Raw genomic sequence first — 18,888 nt, forward strand, 5'->3', positions numbered from 1 at the left:
GAGGTAGGAGGAGGCTGAGCCTTCCTCAACTTTGGTATTTGAATTGATGAAGATGCAGAGCATGACGCATGAGTCTAAGAGACTGATCTAGGATGAAGGACAGCACACTTCAACGATCACCTCACTTTCACTGCTTTGCGTTTATTTAATGTGGAGAGTATGATATATCTGTCATTGCAATGCGTCAAGTGCAATAACTAATTAATAACTAATAATTTAGCTGTTTAAATCTAGTTAATTTATATATGTCTTGTTTTAAATCTCTTTACATATTAAATGTTGCATTATTAGGGTCTAATTCTTGCATTCTGAAATTTTATATTATTTATCTTTATCTATGTAGGCTAATTATAACAGTGACAATAAAGGCATTTTGATTTGTTAATATTTGAGCTTCTGCATGGAAACATTGACACACAACAACTATAATTGATCAGTCAGCATGCAAGGCAATCTAAAAAGAAAACTAAAAAAATATTTTCTTTTTAGAGGGAGCCGGCCCTTTAAGCGCTCCTTGTTTCCGTGGTTACAGAAACAACAATGGCGGCGCAGCGCAAGCGATTCAAGTTCAGAAACATTTATAACCCGCATCGCAGCTTCGCTGATATCCATTCCTGGCGGAGGGCGTATTAAACCACTTCATTTATATTACGTCGTGTTCTTTCCCGGCGCGACCATGCTCGAAAACGCTTCTGATCCGCCCATGGATCGACACAGACCAGCGTCGGGAGAAAGTCAGGTCGGCAGAACTCACTGCACTGTAAAAAAAAAAAAAAAGAATAAAAAAATTGAATTAATCTGTCACGTTGACGTAATGTCAATAAACCAGGTTACAGGTCACATTATATCAATCCTAAATATTGGGTCTGACAAATTAATAAAAAAAATTAAATGATCTATCTATCTATCTATCTATCTATCTGTAGATGATATATATATCTAGATGATAAACTTTATAATCCCCAGCAGAGGGATGACTCCATAACTCTGTCCTCTGTCCTCCTAGGAGATTTCATATCTACTGGCAAGCATTTTCAAAGATGTCTACACATCAGACGTTATCGGCAAGGACACTGTGGCTAACCTGACCAAGTCACGACAAGGAGGAAACCGCTTCCAAGACAGATACGTGGAGGAGCTTCAGAAGGTAGCACTGCTCACGTTAGTTCACGTGCATTATAACTCATTAATATTCACAGCAGTTGGGTGTCCTGTACAGGCTCGTGCCGAATACGGTCAGAGACTGAGAGATGCTGACGTGTTGGAGAAACACATCGTTCAGGCCAGGGTTCGTGCCACGGCGGCTGAGGAGCGAACCCGCTCACGAATGCTGGAGGATTTGGGAGGGTCGTACCATCAAGTGGATCTTCCTGCTGGTAGAGTACAAAATACACGAACTCAAGCAGCATAGGGATGTAATGTACTCACCATGTGATGTTTTGTACGTCTTCCTGCCGCCAGTCAGGTCAGCCTTCAAGTGCTGTGTGGACAACCATCTTCTGAAAAGTAATCATTTGATTTGCCCAGAGGACTACATAACAGAGCAGGTTCCGTACAGAAAGCCCCCACAAGGTCAGCAGAGAATCTCCCAGTGTTTAGTGCAATTTGGTAGTGTGCTGAACAGAAACAGCTTTTCTCTGGTTGAGTGACGGTTGGTTTTATTTACAGTTGAGTAATAGTAATGGTAATCAGTAATATATACTCTTGATGAATAGTCATACCACAGAGGGAAAAAAAAATACTTGTGCCATTGTTCTCCTTGACATGTTGAAGGAAAGTCTGCACCAGGTTTTGCCAACCCAACCACCTCATACGTGAAACATACCTGCAACCTGCCCCAGGATGATGGATTTGCGGTGATTTCACCTCAAGGGGGAGCTGAACAGAACCTGCTGGATGGGTCGGAGACGACAATGACTTTTACCTCCTCCTCTCAGGAGTACGGCACCAAGACAAGCCTTCCTACTCCCAGCCAGGTAATATAAAAAAACTGATCAAATTTAAATTTACAAATTTATATCCAAATGATTATAGAGATGTTTCTTACTCGCAGTTTTATAATTTGCTTGTATGTGTGTTCAGAAACCCGCATTTGTGCGTAAATCATCATGGAAGCGACAGCCAAATACCAAACGCAGGGCAGAAGAAAGGGAAGATGTGCTGAAGCTCAAAGAGCGACAAAACTTCCTGCGAAACCCACGCTTCCTGACGCCCAGTGCCGAGAGAGGGTGCAAGTCCCTCATCCTGTCCAAAAAGATGGAAGAGAGCAAGGCCGCAGCGAACGAAGCGCTGGTGGAGGAGAGGTACATATAGCCGTGTCTGTTTATTGGCTTTACTGGCGATAAACAGATTTTTAGGAACAGGCGTCTTCTGCCTTCCCTGTTGCGTAGCAACAATATAAACAGCAGTCTGTTGGCAGTCTGTAGACTCAATATAAAGCGTCTTTACTGTTACAACAAAACTACCTCCTGTAGCAGCGATACCTGAATCTGGGCTGGCGCCTGCATGGCACATGGCCTCGTGCTACGCCTTCAGCGGCCAGTATTAAATGGCAGCGAGCTCTCTTTCATCCGCAACTGGTTTTGTATGTTGTGCCCAATACGAATACGAATGGAAAAACCACCACATCCACCTGACCTATATATACAGTACAGGCCAAATGTTTGGACACACCATCTCCTTCAATGTGTTGGTAGATTCTCACTGAAGGCATCAAAACTATGAATGAACACATGTGGAGTTATGTACTTCACAAAAAGTGGAGACCTGGCCATGTGTTCATTCATAGTTTTGATGCCTTCCGTGAGAATCTACCAATTTAAATGGTCATGAAAATAAAGAAAACACATTGAATGAGAAGGTGTGTCCAAACTTTTGGCCTGTAGTGTATATGCTGTTTTATGGCCTGTTGATGTTGTACCCTTGGTTTCCAAGCATAATAGGCTGGCCATTAAAGAGTCGTCTCGGTTGATCACACTTCTTTACGCGTCAGCCAGCTGTTTGTGCAGCTTACCAGTATGAAATGTGATCTTTGCAATAGTGCTTCTACGCCCTGTATTATGTCACCCATTTGACCACTATTACTGTGCCATATTTCATGGTCTCCAGGGTGTGTTTAACCAACAAATCCTGCTTCTGCTTGAAGCATGTGGTGCTATTGTTGCGTTCGTCTGAGCTGTGAATTATAAAAGAAAATGCACTTCAAACCTTCAAACATGCACTTCATAAAGAAAGAGGGCAGAATAAAGGTATTCAGACAAGCCTGATAAAACACACAGGTCATCATGGTGGACTGTCAAACGCCCTGCAAGTCTGTGTTACTGGGGTGGCCTATGTCCTCAGCCAACAGAATCATATGACCATTAAAATTATTATTCATATTATATTTTAAAATCTTATGTTTAATCTTATGTTTAATTCTATCTACAAACCCAAAACACAATAGATTTGTCATCAGGCAAATATATGGCCATAAAATATTAGGTGTAATTTGCTTAAACATACGGCTTTAAAGGTTTTGTTGTTATCTGTTAGACATTAGTTTTGCTGTCTTGGTTAAATACTCCTGTCTTGCTGCACATTCCACCGCAAGGGTGCAAGAGGCTTTTGGCCTGCAATCAGCTGCATTTGCCTACGTGACAGCATAATCCGGTGAATGTCTGCGTGGTTACACAATGGGGCCTTTTTTTCACACTTACCTTAATTTTCTTAGTCACTCTGCCATATTGCCATATGATCCGTAACAGCACCATGCACTCCAGTGTTTTTTTTTGTCCTCCATATTACATGTGTTGCTGAGTAGAGGACGTGATGGCATGTGTATGATTGTATAAAGCTGCCCTGTTTGTGTCTGTTTGCCCTTGAGTCATTGTTTGGTGATGTTTCCCTTGTCCTGTCCACCATGTATTAAACCCCTGTTTTGTGATGTAGTGCGTATGTGTCCTTCTTCCACGCCATGTCCGGCCATCGTTCCAGATCTACTGCCTCGACATGTCAAACCAGCATGACAAAAACCTTTATTGCTGTTCTGCTGACACAGGCCTGAGGCTTCGGTTCCAATATTCTTGGCCAATCCAGCTGTGGTTTTCTTCACAGACTACAGCGTGGGACAAGTTTACGAGGTACATTAAACATTTCATTTGTGACCAATGATTCTCTTTAGAATTTACCCTCTTATAATCTCAAACAAAGCAGGCATTTTCTTCCTTTGTTTTCTGAAAGCTGGGGTGTGGCCATAGTTACATGCAGCATGAGTTCTGTACATTTTTACGGTCGAGCGCTTAGTTGAACGCATTCTCTTTCAGACCACCATAGCCCTGAGAAACATGACTGCCATCAGCCAGCATGTGCGTGTCATCCCACCCGCCAGCCCCTACTTCTCCATCGGCCTGGGTGAGCTCCTTCCCACTCACCCGCCCTAAAACACAGGCCATTCTCATTCCTGTGGCTCCGTCACTTCTTACACTCAGCGCTGGGTTAAATGCCTGAGATGATTGAGCTCAATGTTATTTAGTGCTTCTGGTGTTGTGGGGACTTCCAGTGTTTCTGGGCATAAAAACAGGGAGATGGCACCACCAACTGGTGCCTTATGAACAATGAAGAAAAAAACACAAGAGCATTGCAATTTGAAACGATAAACATTCTTAATTTCTATAAATTTTTTATATACGTTTCCCTTTTTGTACCTGGACGTTCATAGGAAAGTTCCCTGGTGAAGGAGGAATTGTAGCAGCTGGGATGTGCTGCCAGTACACAGTTCGCTTTGCCCCAGACTCACTGGAAGATTATGAGGACTTCATTGTGGTGGAGACTCGTTCCTGCCAGCCTCTCATTGTGCCAGTGGAAGCCCGGCGACCCCCGCCTATACTCACACGTGAGTCAACAAATATTGCACAGTGCTAACTGTACAACACATAAATGACAAATGGCATGTGACAAAATTAGATTTTTCATGTCACAGAATGTCAAGCAATAAGCCTAGACTTATGAGTTCACCACACCCATATATTTGATTCACCTTATATGCACCATTGCACCTGTTAGGGCCATAAGGACAGGGAGTGTAAGAGCCCAGACGTCTGTACTCTAGCTTGAGCCTGAGTCCATTTGAAAAGTTCTGCTGTTTTGTGACCTATTATTAAGCGCCCTTAGGTTGTGCTTACATAATCCTATTTAAAGTATTATTACACGGTCATTACTGAACCCCTTTCAACATTGTTTGCACTGCATTATGCCGTCTGTGTAGCTTAGTAATTTGAAACATGATCTCAGTATCACCCTGGTGAAAAGTTACTGCGTCACCATCTGACGTTTCATGGTTTCTGGGTCACCCATAACAAACTTTACAACTACAGTAATAACTTTAACATGCCATTTTGCCCTTACTACCATTGTGTCCCTGAGCAAGACACTTAACCCTAAGTTGCTCCAGGGAGACTGTCCCTGTAACTACTGGTTGTAAGTCGCTCTGGATAAGGGCGTCTGATAAATGCTGTAAATGTAAATGTAAATGTAAATTTTGAATAGCATTCGTCCACCTGAGGAGACTGAGACTACGCAGGACCCAAATGAACAATCATTATGCATAAATGGCAATATGTAAGCTCTTCTCTCACTGAGTCTCTCTTACCACTGTGATTGCTTAGTGCCAGCTGAATTGGACTGTGGCTACTGCTTGGTTGGGGGTGTGAAGTTCATCGAGGTACTTTGCCAAAATGAGGGCTTCAGTGCTGGAACCTTCTGCATCATGCCCAGAAAACAGTGGCCTGCATTCGACCTCAAGGTGAGATCACTGGGCCTGTATCAAAACCAGGACGCTTTCCTAATAACAGCCTCATGGTGTCCCTAGGAACTGAAACAGTGCAGAAAGGTGCAGAAAACTGAGTTTAAAAGTGAAGTGAATGATAATATCTTGAGGGTTTACTGTCTATTTTCTCCAGTGTAATTCAGCTCACATTTCCCAGTATGTCCTATGTTTTAATACCATAATAACCGTAATGCTGCATTTCTCTCCGCAGTCTGTGGTGAAGGCCAGCTATGCAGAGGGGCTGCCCTTTGCTGTGTGCCCTTCTCTCTTTGAGCTGTTGCCTGGACAGGCCACTGTGCTGGAGGTGAGATTATGATTACACATGCAGTCCATCAGCCATGCCCACACCTATGACATAGTTCTATATTATCTATAACAAGTGAATTCTTTCTCAAGTAAGAATTTCATTGTGCTTGGTACATTGTAATTTTTTTTGTAATTCCGCAGGTTGTGTTTTTCCCCAGCACAGCTGAGCTTTTTTCTCAGGACTTCACCATCGTTTGTGACAACTGCCATGTGAAACATATCACCCTGCAGGGTATGCTGACAGTGTCTTCTTGTCAAATACCCATTTCTTCCTAAACCAGAGCGCCAGCCTGAATATATTTACTGCAATGGCTCAGATGGCTTAAACATATATACAAGACAAAACAGCATATCCACATTCTATGTAAGAATATCTTTTTCCATGCCTACAAAATCTGTTTGAAAGAGACATTTAAAAAGAATATTTTTTTGTAAAAACAACATCATTGCAGGTTTTGGAGACTTTTAGCTCTGAATTCAGAAGATTCAAGATTTTTATTTGTTTGCATGCGTAGTTATACCAGTACAACATACAGTGAATGCATTGCAACATATTTTGAATTGTTGCCATGTGAATGGGTGTGTCCCTTGTTAATAAGACAGTGCAGAGGCTGGGAACTTGTCATAGTAATTGGTGGACACTATCAATCTACTGCTGATGAAACATGTGATGAAACATGTGATGAGGAATGTGGCTTTTCACTGTGAGATTAATTAAGATTGGCATCTAATGTTAGAACAAGTTTGTCGGAATGTGTTAAATGTGAATGGTAGAATACATACAGAAAGTAAATTATGTGCATAAAAAATATGTGCCTCTGTGACACTTTTCAGGTCAGGGACAGATGATTGCGTTGGACCTGGTGTCTGTGACAGGTGGCGAGGACCTTCCTGCTGTTGGGGAGTTACGTGATGTCACTGCCAACCACTTCGTACGCTTCGGTTCAACCAACCCATACTCTGTGCTGAGGAAAAAAATGGTGATCAGAAACAATGGGTGAGATATCTTATTGCTTGCTTACAAAATAAACCACAGAGTGATGATCCTTGTCCTTTTTTCAATGGTTAAATCAGGGAAGAGGAAGTGAAATTTGAACAAATAAAAGGAAATTTGTTTCAGCTAAGTTGTTGCATTGTACTGATTGTTCAGTCTACTATAGACCCCATGCATTTGTCTCCAGTGTTGGCTCAGTCTAGAAATAAAACAATTACACTTTTTGTATATGTATAACACATGACTATGCATTGGTTTGTTCAATATTGTTATGTCATTCTTTGTAAAGCCACATAGAGCTGCCATTTCACTGGTCGATCATGAAGCCCATCCTGCAGCAGCATGAAGAAGGCGCAGACCTATCCTACATCCAGCGTCACATAGCCACTGACAATGCTTTCCTCATCAGCCCCGCATCAGGGATTCTGAAACCTTTGGAAGACCATGAGTTCCTGCTCACCTACCACCCTCAGCGGGTACTTACTTACACACACTCTCTACCACACATTTAATATCAGAGCCCTTTACTCCCAGCCATATTCCCCTATTTACTCATATTTACTTACGTTTCCCCAGTTGATTGATTACCACAGCTTATGTCATCTGGTCATAATTAATGCCCGAGAGCCACCCAGACAAGTTCCTGAAGAAGGGTAAGGCCTTAATGCAGAGAGAGCTCAAGGATATTCCACTGTCTCCACTTATCTTGATGTAAAGACTGATGTAATAATAAGATTAATATGAATAAATGTAGTACAAATGGTACAAAATCAATATGTTTTAATCCCATTTTATTTTTGTGTTGGGTCAACAGAGCAGCTCAGACAATAGAAACAGAACAAATGTGCAGTGAGGTGGTGATGGAGGTGGAGGTGAAAGGCTCTACCGAACCCTACAAGGTCCTCCTGGAGCCATGCACCATAATCCTGTCTGAGGAAATCTATGTCCACACTACCATGATCAAGACATTCAAGGTAACTCTAACAGACTCTGTAAAATTCAAATAAAATTATAATGTGGCTTGATACAAGTACCCATTCCAAATAAATAAATAAATAAATAAATATTATTCTATATTATAAATAAATTATGTCCTTGAGAAGAACAGCTTTTATAATTTAGATGTGGAACCACAGCAAATCAGTCATTCGCTTTGAATGGGAGTGCACCAGAGACTGCCACACCATGGAGGTGGAGCCCCCTACTGGAGAAATAGGTAAAACCACTGAGGGGTATGAGAAATGTGCTCAAAAAGATGCATTCTGTTAAGTTGTCCTTTGGTTTCCAGTGGCAAACGATTTTATTGAACTGAGCCTGGCAATCACTGGAGGAAAACCAGAGCACTTTTCATCTGTCTTATTCTGCCATGTTCAGCATTACCCACAACCCCTGGGCTTGCACATCAATGCAACATTTAAGGTTGGAGGAGACACTCTGCACTCTGTAGAGACTCATTGCAAGAAAGCCCTTACACATATTCTTGCATATTCTTTTTACATTTACATTTACAACATTTATCAGACTCCCTTATCCAGAGTGACTTACAATCTGTATGGTTAAGTAGGGTTAGAATCAGGGTTAAGTGTCTTGCTCAGGCACATAGTGGTAGTAAGTGGGGTTGATCCTGAGACTTTATGGTCTTCTTGTTCATAAGTGAGTGTCTTACCCACTAGGCTACTACTAGAGTTATATGATTGTAAGTATGTTAAGTGTGGTCTGTCAATAGCAATTAATAAAAAGTACAAGTACTTATCATTCCTCAATGGTGTGTTGGGTGTAAGGGTCCAGAGCTCACCATAGACGTGCCTAGTGTGGATCTTGGGCTGATGGGACTGGGAGAAGAGACTGACTCTAGATTTAATATCATCAACCACAGTCATCTAGAGGCACAGTGGAGCCTCGATCAGCATAGCACGAGTGGTCAGGTACATCTCAACTATGACTGTACCATTGCCCAGTACTAAGTATAATGAAAGTTTGATTCTTTGAGTTGTCCTTTTCCATGTCAGTTGGTACTAGACCCCAGAGAAGGTCTGCTGGCCCCATTTGCCTCCTGTAAGGTGAAAATGTTCTTTAAGGCCCTGCTCTGTCAAAACTTTGAGAGCAACCTGGAGCTGGTGGTCAAGGAGGGGACAGGGTGGTGAGAGAACTTCTTTATATATATAAATTATTTATGTATATCAATTATTATATATATATATATATATATATATATATATATATATATATATATATATATATATATATATATATATGTATATATATATATATATATATATATATATATATATATATATATATATATATATATATATATATTTTATTTTTTTTTTTTTTATTTCTATGTCCCCAGTAAACTCTTGGTAAAGGGTGACGTGCAGGGCCATGACGTGTGTTTGTTGAGCTGTGAAATGGTGTTTCCCAACCTCTATGTCGGGGTGCCAGAGACCAGCACTGTCACCATCTTCAACCAGACCCAACTACCTGCACATTTCAGATGGGGACCGGTCAGAATACACATTTCTTCATTTTTCAAGAATCAGCAGACATTTGGGAGTGAACGTTTTTTTTCTGTTGTCAGGAAAATTGGCTTCAGCTAGCTCACATCTGGGCTTTAATGAATTATTAATGAATAGCTTTCAAATGCACCAAATCTGTGGGTTACACTTCAAGAAATGCCATTGTAGACACAATGCTCATAATTGACACTTTAATTAAAAATGCCAGGGATTGAATGGTTGGGTGTGGATCACATTCTTCTTCATCAGGTTTTTGGCAAACAAGCATCCCTGTGCACAGCCAGCTTTGTGCCAGCCAGTGGCACTTTAGCATCTCAAGCCAAATTGGAGGTCATGGTCTCCTTCACAGCTCACACTGATGTACGTACCTGCTCCATGCTGAGCTGCCAATAATCTCTGCATTTCCTTTAATAATAAAAGCTTATGCATGTTTCATATGTCTCTCAAACAGGAAGAGATTACTGGTATATCAGCAGTCTGTGAAGTGAAAGAGATGGAGAATCCTCCAGTGTTGCATTTCTCCTCAAAAGCAAAGCCCCTCTCTGTCTCTTATTCTCTCCCTGATAGGTAACCTGGTTTTTGTCATTCTGATAACCCAATATGCTTGTTATTAAAATTACTGTTATACATCTGATCTCCATATGTCATGTTTTCAGTGCCAATTCTTCTGCACTAGTACTTGACTTTGGGGACAAACTGACTCTCGGAGTCCCAGTCACCAGAACGTTGAAATTAACCAATGAGACGGCCATCCCGGCCTCCTTCTCTGTTGAGGCAGAATATTTCAAAGCCTATCGTCCCTCTGAGTCTCAGTTTAGGTAAAGGTCTCATTTAGATATCAGTATTAGAAGTATTAGTCTCAGTATTAGAAGTGTAATCACACGGGTTTTGCTCATACTGACACATTGAATATTACTATGTTATTCAGGCATATTTATATGAGAAGGCCGTTACACTCAGTACAAGCTAAGAAAATTGAGGAGAAAGCATATGATGGTATAACACTTTATGTTTCTTCAAATATATACATTTTGTCTTTATGTGCATGCTGTTTTATTATGGAGTTATTTTTCCTCTATGAAGACTTTGTCAAGGATCTGCTATCCCTTGGAAAAGGAGCAGTGCTCTTTGTCCAGCCAGATTCTGGGACTCTTGGGCCGTTCCAGACTCACACCATAAACATCACTGCATTTACCAACATGTGGGGAGACTACCAAGACCTGCTTATATGTAAAGTATGAAATGAAACTTTGGTCATGTTATGAATGCGAATTAATCCACACAAGCAATCACGGGATGTGGTGATGGGTAAATGTCTGTGTTTGTTCCGTCTAATTTGAGGCAGGAGATCTTGAGCCAACCTGCATCCCAGTACAGATGGCAGTGAGGGGCTGTCCACTTTACTTCCAGATGACTGGACCACATCCAGAGAAACAGAATGAGGGGCCAATCATAAGGTGAGAAAGGAAAGAACATATTTGTGTATTCTTTCTGAAACATTTTAGTTATGAGACGTGGGTGGTTTTGCTGTTGACTCTACAGATTTGGAACTCACATGTCTGGGGGAGACACCGTGTCACGCTCTCTGCGCCTGAACAATACCAGCCCATACGGTAAAACCTTTCATAAGAATGTGGATAAGTCACATCATTTATTTACAGACCTTTCTGAGAGAAAATATGACATTTAAAAGCAGGTGGTTTTGAGCTTGTGTTGTCTTCCAGATATCCGTGTTGACTGGGAGACTTTTAACTGGGACCCACTAGACAGGAAGCTACTAGACATGGTGGTAGCTTGTGGGGAGCCCTTCCCTCTGAAAGATGCTGATGGCAATGAGGTTGTGGGTAGAAGACTTTCCTCCAGTGAGAACTCCCCACCCACGTGGGATAGAAGCCACACCCCCAGCAGCAAGATTTCCTGCTCCTCCCTCAGCACGGTTTATTCTGTGAGCATCGTTACGTTTATTCCTTTATTTCAGAAGAGACTGTAAATACTAAAACATTGTTTCAAATAGGAGCCCACTGGGGATCATTTAGAAGAGGAGCAGATAATGTCTCCTTTCGTTCATGGTCCAGAGAGGAAACTCTTCTCTGTGTTCCTAAGAGCTCATGAAGGCAATGCCTCTGACTACCCGTTTTGCATCACGCCCCAGCAGATAGTATGTCATGGCTTCAAAACTACCCTCTTTTTCTCATTATGCATTGAAACCAAGGAAAAACTGTCCCATTTAATGCACATTTGTGGTCCCAGGTAGTTCCAGCAGGGGGCTGTAGCATCATGCATGTGTCCTTCACCCCCCTCAGTCTCTCAGACCAGCCAAAGGATTCCGAGTGTTTGGGTTTTGCTCTGGGCTTCATGAGTCTTGACTCCAGGGTAAGGCATGCTACCAAAATCATGTTCACCTCTGACCTCTTTTTCTGTTCGTTGGCTAGAACTCTTTTACTGACTTCATTCCACAGTTTTAGCGAAAATCATTTCTCTTTGAGACTGTCTGGCAAATGAGAGATGAAAGAAACAAAAACTTGTCTGGCACCAGGTGGCATCCTGCGTTCCAGGAAAAGTGGAGCGGGCACAGGGCTACAGGATGGAACCCCTGAGACTGGACCTGCAGGCCTCGGTGAAGCCAGCCACGTGAGACACTATGTTCATCTTCTGGCTTTGTTGAGAACTCAGTCCCATGTGCACACAGTCGCCATGCCAACCAGAGCTAATTCTGCATGCACAGTAAACAGCACAAAATGGAATCGCTTGTGTCCTTGTCGTTTTTGGCTGTGCGCGTGTTCTTCTTCTGCTGGTTTGCTTTGGCATTTGGAATCAGTGCAGTGATGAATTGTGGCGACAGCTACTGAGGGTAATTTGGATACTGTGTGCCTGCGTGCATGTGTGTGAAGTCTGTTGGTACAGATGGAAGACGATGAGAAGATTCTGAAGTTCTGGGCAGTAGCAAGTAATTTAATAGAGGAGGAAGACCAGAAGGAGGTGGGTCTGATAGAGAACCGCTCATCTGTTTTAGCAGAGCTTTTATGAGTCCAGACTGTGCTTTGAGGAAAGATTAAAGGCAGAAACAATTTTGGATTAATTTAAGGACAAGTCTAACACATGGCTATGCACTTTAATGTACACAAATCAAATGCCGATATGTAACATAACATTTTTAAGCAAAAATTATATGATTACACCTTTAACCTTAACCTGGCACGCCGAGCGTATTTTCTATGCTAGTTCAATCGACTGCATTGTTGCCCAGGCGACTGTGGTGGCGCGGACGATACAACTGAAGAACCTGACGGAGATGCCACTGTGCTTCAGGCTGAGCTGTCAGCCGCCGTTCTCCGTTCTGCAGCCCCGTGCTGTCAGCAGAACTGGCAGCTCACACGGGCAGCCAGCAGAGAGTCAGCCACTGCGGCTTCCTCCACAGCACAACATGCAGGTGTGTGACAACTTGAGTCCAACTCAAGTTATTAGACCTTTTTATTGCTTTCATATATAGGAATCCCTTTGACATACTTGAATTGTTCTTGTCTTGCTGACTGATTGTTCTTATCAACATGTAATCTGCAGGTGAAAGTTGGGTTCCACTCTTCCGTATCTCTTCTGGACTATGTGAACAGGCGACCAGAGGAGCTGCCGCCCTCTGTAACGCTGGTCTGTGGTGACTCAGGGGAGAAAAACCTCTGTTTTCACCAGACACTCATATTGCACTTCACAAACAACAGCGTTCAGGTCAGACATGGTATTAGCAAGAACGCATTTTCCATGAATGAACACTGTTGCTATATAAACACGGTTTAAATGCTAATATAATTTTTTTCTTCTGAATATGACCAGAAACATTGAGATTCCAATGTCCTTTGTGTGGGGTGACCATTTTCATTTCTCCTCATTAGATGGTGCCACTCTTGGCCCACTTGGCCCTGCCAGCACTACGCCTCTCAAGTGATAACGTGGACTTTGGCATCTGCCATGTGGGCCAGCCGCAGATAAAAGAGGTTCACCTTTATAACCAAGGAGGCTCCAGCAGCTCCTGGAACACCTTTATAGGTAAAATACAGCCATGTGCAAAAGTCCATCATGCTATAAAGCACCTTTTAAATCAGCTTACTTCTATTTAAGAAGGGGGATGGTTTGTCATGAGAGTTTTTAAATGTATTACTAATTTATTGTGATCAGTTGATGGTTTGCCTCCTTAGAAGAGGCGAGTGGGAGAGGTGTGTTCAGGGTGAGGCCTGACTGTGGTGTGTTGAAGCCTATGAAGCAATCCGGCAGCAGCCAGCCATTACAAATTTGTTTCACTGCCAGGTACATGCCTGACATCATTCTGCTTCTACGATGCCCAAGCAACGTAATTTACTAGCACTGCCACAAATTCCCACAAATAAATGCAATATCTTTCCCTAAAGCGACCAGGAAGAGTTCACAGCCATCATTACCATCAGAGGAATGCTGGGAGAGGCTTCCCTCAGGCTGCAGGTGGTGGGAAGAGGCTCCTTAGATGAAAAACACATACATGCAGGTGCATGGTGAAGAAAGTCAACTTGAACAGGCTACAACAGGCACAGGCATCACTTGCTGGGCCGGTTCTCATATATCTGCACAGTGGGGCTGATGATCAGCAGACAATGATATTCCATCTTTATTCAAAGTAATTGATTACATGTAATAATATGTACAAATGAAACAAGTGATAAATGTTCGGTTGTCTTTTAGTATTATTGAGTATTAATGTGTGATGAAATAAAAAATAAAATTAAATCAACAGACATTTGCCGCATTTCAGACACATACTCTTGGAGATCAATCCAAAATTTGACAGGCCAGTAACTGGACAAGGTGGCAATCCTATTAAGTTCCAGAACATCTTGCAACACTTCCTTAAATCAATAGGACATCTCAGAAGCCAGAGGTGTCCATTTATATAAATCACTCTGAATAACTCTTAGAAGTCAAGGCACTTTTTAGTAGATATTCTGTTCCAAAAGATCCATTAAGCTCATGTGATATGTCCTAAATCAATAATGGTTCATTCTTGACATTGAACTTGTGGAATTCAAGTATAGTCGCACCTCGCTAAAAGCATCATATGCCACATTAGTGGTAATTAAGGACTGTTGTTGTATAGTGATCAAAAACAGTAAATCACAATTTCCATATCTCTCCTTGGCAATCAATATCCAGGATATTCAAAAACTGCTGCAGCCCCCATCCCAGTTCCAATGCACATGGAGACCACACCATAGGACCTGAATTGGGGAGGGGGTAAAGAACAGTATTTGTCCTTATTCCTATTGATTATTGTTCTCAACTCGTACGATCAACATACCTCCGGCCTCTGCGCTTGAGCTCATTCAGCAGGGTCACCACCTGCCGGGCCCCTGTGCAACCCAATGGATGACCCAGTGCAATGGCTCCACCATTGGGATTCACCTTCTCAGGGGGAATGCCCAGCTTCTCCACACAGTAGACAGCCTGGAACGTGCCACGCATACACAGTTAAGATGGGCAAATAAAAAAAACATTTAAAAAAAAAAGGTCATTTTGTTATTTCTAGCAAAACATACCTGACTAGCAAAGGCTTCATTGATCTCAAAGACATCAATATCAGCCAATGTCAAACCTAATAGAGAATATATAAAACAGTAGTAGAATTTATTTAAAGAAAACAAAATTGTTCGCAATCTGATACAAAATAAGGAAGAATACAAACCTGCCTGCTTTACAGCGGCTGGAATGGCATCAGCCGGCCCGATGCCCATGACATCTGGGGGAACGCCCACAACTGCACTGGCTCTCAGGACACCAAGGACAGGAAGGCCTAGGGCCTCCACCGCGGAGCGCCGGCCCACCAGTACCGCCGCTGCACCGTCACTCACCTGACTGGCATTGCCTGCATGGGAGAGCAGCTGTTATTCTCCCTGACTGGCGAATTAAGTATTTCACACAACTTGACGTAACAACAATATGGCAGATTGTGATTGTACAGAAAAGTGCGCTGACCAGCTGTCGTGCTTCCGTCCGGTTTGAACGCTGGCCGGAGTCTGGCCAACCCTTCCATTGTTGTGCCAGGTCGAATGCCATCGTCCTTGGTGACCGTGATGGTGCGTTCTGAGCCTCCCTCATCCACAAATTTAGTGGTGACCGGTGTGATCTCCTGATCGAACAGGCCTTTCTTCTGTGCCGCTGCAGCCCTGAGGACGAGCGTGCCGATTGAAGAGCACATGGTTTAAGCCATTCACAACACCAGTGTTCTGTAAACAGCATCAGCGTGTCAAATATACAGGTGTCCAGCAAACTAGTCATAGAACCAGATAGCAATCCACACATTGGCGAGTTGGTCAATTCAATTGAAAGAACTTTATTTGTCCCCAAGGGGCAAATCAATTCCCGGCGTTTTGCTCCTCTTGTGTTTTCTTCCGGGGTCTCAGATGACAATTTTAAGATAGAGGTATTCATTAATTTATTTGGTTTGCGGCCTCGACACTGACACCTGGTGGTAAGGAGTACACACTACAGATTACGACGCACAGTACAGATGCAAGTATATCAGCACAAATGTTAACAACGCAACCGTGTACGGCTACACATACGTAGCTCACAGTGAGTATATTTCTGTCTTAACAGGACTACGTGGTTGAGGATAGTGCGTGAGGGTGGGAGGGAGAACTGATAGCTTACTTCTGATGAGAACTCACAGAGAAGGCATCCTGCTTCTCCCTGGTGATGCCGTATCGCTCTGCCACATTTTCTGATGTGATGCTGCAACAGACAGCCGTTCACCACACTGTCTCAAGGGCTCGCAGATATTTCTCACCATTGTCCCTGGTGAATGTAATGTGATTCCTGTGTATGTTTTTACCCCATGGGAATGATGCAGTCGCGAGCTTTCTCTACATCCATGAACCTGGAACTTAGGTCTCCTGGGTTACCTACAGAGCGCAGCGACATGCTCTCCACCCTGGGGGTCCAGACAGAAAGAAAGATTAACATCACACTCACAAATTAACATTTCCCTTGGCAAATCTTTCATGCAAATACTGACCCACAAGCAAGTCCAAGGTCACATGACCCATTTCTGATGCCACCTTTAACAAAATGTGCATACTGTCAGTTCTGGGCAGCAGAAACAAAAGCAGAGGGTGACTTTGAGCATTAGTGCTCAGCTCCTACCTGCTATGTTGAACAGGGCCTGTAGTCCGGAGGAACATTGTCTGTTCACAGTGTAGACTGTTACCGTCTCAGGAAAGCCACTTCAAAATGGAATTAAAGGCAACTTGCAATGATTCTGGATGGTAAGCATGCATTTTGTTATCATCAATTTAATGTTATTGAGATCCTACCTCATAAACTGGGCTATTCTGGCCACCAGTGCACCTGCCCCTGGCTGCAACACGTTGCCTATTGGAACAATACAAAAAGAAAACACCACTCTATAAAATGTATAATGCAAGTGTGTGTAGAATAATCAGATTTGTTGCTAACAAGTGCTTCCAGACTCACCCACACACATATCTCCAACTTTATGAGGTGGAAGCCCCACATCCTTCAGGACGGCTGTGATCACAGCACTGAGAAGCTCGTCTGGAGTGGTGTCCTTTAACGCAGAGTCACAACGAGGAATCATCAAGTCGCATTTGGCAACCGACCTAAAACGCCCATTCTATATACAGCACACACTGTATTTAAATCTCCATCAATTAATCTGTAGGCACAATCACTTCCTGATTTAAAGAGTTCTCTTTTCTTTTCTTCTCTATTCTTCCCCCCATGGCTTTTAGACTATTATTGTTTTTATAATTTGTTTAGATATTTTATGTCCATTTTTAACCTAGTTTTTAATTGTATCCTATGAGATTTTAACTATGGTTTGAATTTAATTCTGTACAGCACTTTGTTCGACTGTGTTGTTTTTAAAGTGCTTTAGAAATTAAATTGATCGATTGATTGATTGATTGCTTGCTTGCTTGCTTGCTTAAGGAACCAACACCGAGCACGGCGCACCTTGAACGACCCGCGTTTAGCCCTTCCGATCGCAGTTCTCAACCCATGGACCACAACGACGTCATCAGGCGCCCCAGCAGACGCGCCGCACTGAGACGGAGCGACGGAGAAACCGGTCTGTTTCACGTGTCCCAAAACTACCTTCACTCTCTGCATGGCGGATTTAAAACTAATGCTAATAAAACAGAAGCGGAACAAACACACTGGTTCCAAACGACAGTCCGGTTGTTGGACTTTGATGCCGTCAGACCGACGTCCGCGTTCACACGGGCGAACGACGGCAAGCGCCCGGGGACAAAACGCGTTTCCAAATCACTTTAGCCATTATACAGTACAGGCCAAAGGTTTGTACACACCTTCTCAATCAGTGTGTTTTCTTTATTTTCATGACTATTTACAGATTCTCACTGAAGGCATCAAAACTATGAATGAACACATGTGGAGTTAAGCACTTAACAAAAAGTGGAGACCAGGCCTCCACAGTCACCGGACCTGAACCCAATCAAGATGGTTTGGGGTGAGCTGGACCGCAGAGTGAAGGCAAAGGGGCCAACAAGTGCTGAACACCTCTGGGAACTCCTTCAAGACTGTTGGAAAAGCAATTCAGGTGACGACCTCTTGAAGCTCATCGAGAGAATGGCAAGAGTGTGTAAAGCAGTAATCAGAGCAAAGGGCGGCTATTTCGAAGAAACTAGTTGTTTCACCTTTTTTCGTAAAGAACATAACTCCACATGTGTTCATTCATTACATTTACAGTATTTATCAGACGCCCTTATCCAGAGCGACTTACAATCATTAGTTACAGGGACAGTCTCCCTGGAGCAACTCAGGGTTAAGTGTCTTGCTCAGGGACACAATGGTAGTACGTGGGATTTGAACCTGGGTCTTCTGGTTCACAGGCGAGTGTCTTACCCACTAGGCCACTACCACCTTCATTCATTGTTTTGATGCCTTCATGAGAGAATCTACCAACGTAAATAGTCATGAAAATGAGGAAAACACATTGAATGAGAAGTGTATTCTTTTAAATACTCTTCCTTCTTTCACTGTAATAGAAGTTACGCGGCATAAATTATTGCTCGATAAGGTTTTATAATGATAACGTAAAGCTACGATGTTCTATTGCAAACTACAGTGTAATTTTTGTAAAAAAAAAAAAATTAGTTAAGAGGAGCGTCACAAATGGTTAATTAAGCGCGATTTTGTGTTGGTTTGCGCCGATTTAAAGGAATGCGTTGAAAGTTTGGTGTGGCGGTCCCCTCGGCGAC

At 42.7% G+C, this 18,888-nt stretch overlaps 2 protein-coding genes across 3 annotated transcripts; one reads left to right on the forward strand and one right to left on the reverse strand.

Annotated features, from left to right (window-relative positions):
- Positions 1-553: 553 nt before the first annotated feature.
- Positions 554-14,381, forward strand: dlec1 (DLEC1 cilia and flagella associated protein). Of its 2 annotated transcripts, none has more exons than XM_028970076.1 (38): positions 554-739; positions 1,007-1,147; positions 1,220-1,376; positions 1,462-1,572; positions 1,774-1,976; positions 2,083-2,303; positions 4,040-4,121; positions 4,305-4,392; positions 4,700-4,873; positions 5,646-5,782; positions 6,018-6,110; positions 6,254-6,344; positions 6,947-7,109; positions 7,396-7,582; positions 7,683-7,759; positions 7,921-8,080; positions 8,229-8,322; positions 8,395-8,525; positions 8,888-9,031; positions 9,116-9,246; positions 9,460-9,613; positions 9,875-9,985; positions 10,077-10,192; positions 10,282-10,443; positions 10,554-10,621; positions 10,709-10,860; positions 10,967-11,082; positions 11,168-11,238; positions 11,350-11,570; positions 11,640-11,783; positions 11,876-11,998; positions 12,162-12,256; positions 12,517-12,604; positions 12,873-13,055; positions 13,187-13,348; positions 13,513-13,666; positions 13,816-13,924; positions 14,026-14,381. In XM_028970076.1, the coding sequence occupies exons 1-38, from the start codon at positions 677-679 to the stop codon at positions 14,147-14,149; spliced, it is 5,001 nt and encodes a 1,666-aa protein (XP_028825909.1). In that variant the 5' UTR covers positions 554-676; the 3' UTR covers positions 14,150-14,381. The 2 variants fall into 2 exon arrangements, with proteins under 2 accessions (XP_028825909.1, XP_028825910.1); XM_028970077.1 differs by having other exon boundaries at positions 13,819-13,924.
- On the reverse strand, positions 14,234-17,918 carry acaa1 (acetyl-CoA acyltransferase 1). Its single transcript, XM_028970078.1, has 12 exons — positions 17,621-17,918; positions 17,120-17,213; positions 16,960-17,017; positions 16,790-16,869; positions 16,662-16,704; positions 16,479-16,577; positions 16,298-16,378; positions 15,620-15,810; positions 15,330-15,509; positions 15,184-15,239; positions 14,946-15,091; positions 14,234-14,865 (listed from the first exon to the last, which is right to left on the reverse strand). The coding sequence occupies exons 1-12, from the start codon at positions 17,774-17,776 to the stop codon at positions 14,790-14,792; spliced, it is 1,260 nt and encodes a 419-aa protein (XP_028825911.1). The 5' UTR covers positions 17,777-17,918; the 3' UTR covers positions 14,234-14,789.
- Between the last annotated feature and the right edge of the window lie 970 nt (positions 17,919-18,888).

The sequence above is a fragment of the Denticeps clupeoides genome, chromosome 2 (assembly GCF_900700375.1).
Source record: "Denticeps clupeoides chromosome 2, fDenClu1.1, whole genome shotgun sequence".
Taxonomy (NCBI): Eukaryota; Metazoa; Chordata; class Actinopteri; order Clupeiformes; family Denticipitidae; genus Denticeps; species Denticeps clupeoides.